This window comes from Micromys minutus (assembly GCF_963924665.1).
Source record: "Micromys minutus genome assembly, chromosome: 27".
Classification (NCBI taxonomy): Eukaryota; Metazoa; Chordata; class Mammalia; order Rodentia; family Muridae; genus Micromys; species Micromys minutus.
In genome coordinates, this window is record NC_137962.1 from 13,433,820 (window position 1) to 13,434,931 (window position 1,112).

Here is a 1,112-nt window from a genome sequence, read left to right on the forward strand (position 1 = left end):
ATTTTGGGGGGCATACAATGAGCTTTATTGATAATACTCAAGAGAGTAGGGAGGACTCCCTAGGCCCCTCCAGTTATTATGGGTTTCTGGGGTGGAAATTATGAGGTAGATGCTCAGTGTTGGGGGCTGAATGGGGACAAGACTTCTTAGCAAATGAGGACCACTCTCCTGTTCTCATTGTCTTTGCTGGGATGGGTGGTCAAGGGTTTCTTACTACTTGGAGGCCACATAGGCCATGAGGTTCACCACCTTATTGCTGTAGCCATGTTCATTCTCACACCAGAAAGTGAGCTTTACAAATTTGCCATTGAGAGCAATTCTAGCTCCAACATCAAAGCTAGAAGAGTATGAGTTTCTGTTGAAGTAGCAGGAGTCAAACTGATCCTCAGTGTACTCTAGGATGCCCTTTCATGAGCCCTTAGACTCCTGTTTCAATACCTTCTTGATGTCAGCATACTGACAGGTTTCTCCAAGTGACATGTCAGATCCACAATAGATATAATAGGGGTAGGAACAATGAAAGCTATTCCAGTGAGCTTCTTATTCAGCTCTGGGATGAACTTCGCTACAGTATTGAGAGCACCAGCAGATGCAAGGATGATGATCTGGGCTTTCCTATGGCCATCATGCCACAGCTTTCCAGAGGAGCAATCTACAACCTTCTGAGTGGCAGTGATGGCATCAACTATGATCATGTTGAGCTCTTTTAAAATGCCAAAGTTATCAGGAATAACCTTGGCCAGGGTGGTTAAGCAATTGGTGGTACAAGATGCATTGGTGACAATCTTGGGTGATTTGTCATTTTTCTTATTATTCACACCCATCACAAATATAAGGACATTGGCTGAAGGGGTGAAGACGATGACCCTTTAGTTCCCACTCTTCAAGTTAGCCCTGACCTTCTCCATTGTGGTCAAGATGCCAGTAGACTCCTTGACATACTCAGCACCATCATGACCCCATTTAATATTAGTGGGATTTTTGTCCTGGAAGATAGTGATGGGCTTCCTGTTGATGACAAGTTTCCCACTCCCAGCCTTGACTGTGCCATTGAATTTGCCATGGGTAGAGTCATACTGGAGCATGTACACCATGTAGTTGAGTTTAGTGAA

The 1,112-nt window shown here is 44.4% G+C and overlaps 1 protein-coding gene across 1 annotated transcript; it reads right to left on the minus strand.

Annotated features, from left to right (window-relative positions):
- Nucleotides 1-213: 213 nt before the first annotated feature.
- LOC308438131 (glyceraldehyde-3-phosphate dehydrogenase-like) lies at nucleotides 214-824 on the minus strand (the record flags this gene model as incomplete). Its single annotated transcript, XM_080939437.1, has 2 exons — nucleotides 214-337; nucleotides 439-824. The coding sequence occupies 2 exons, from the start codon at nucleotides 822-824 to the stop codon at nucleotides 214-216; spliced, it is 510 nt and encodes a 169-aa protein (XP_080795563.1).
- Nucleotides 825-1,112: the final 288 nt, after the last annotated feature.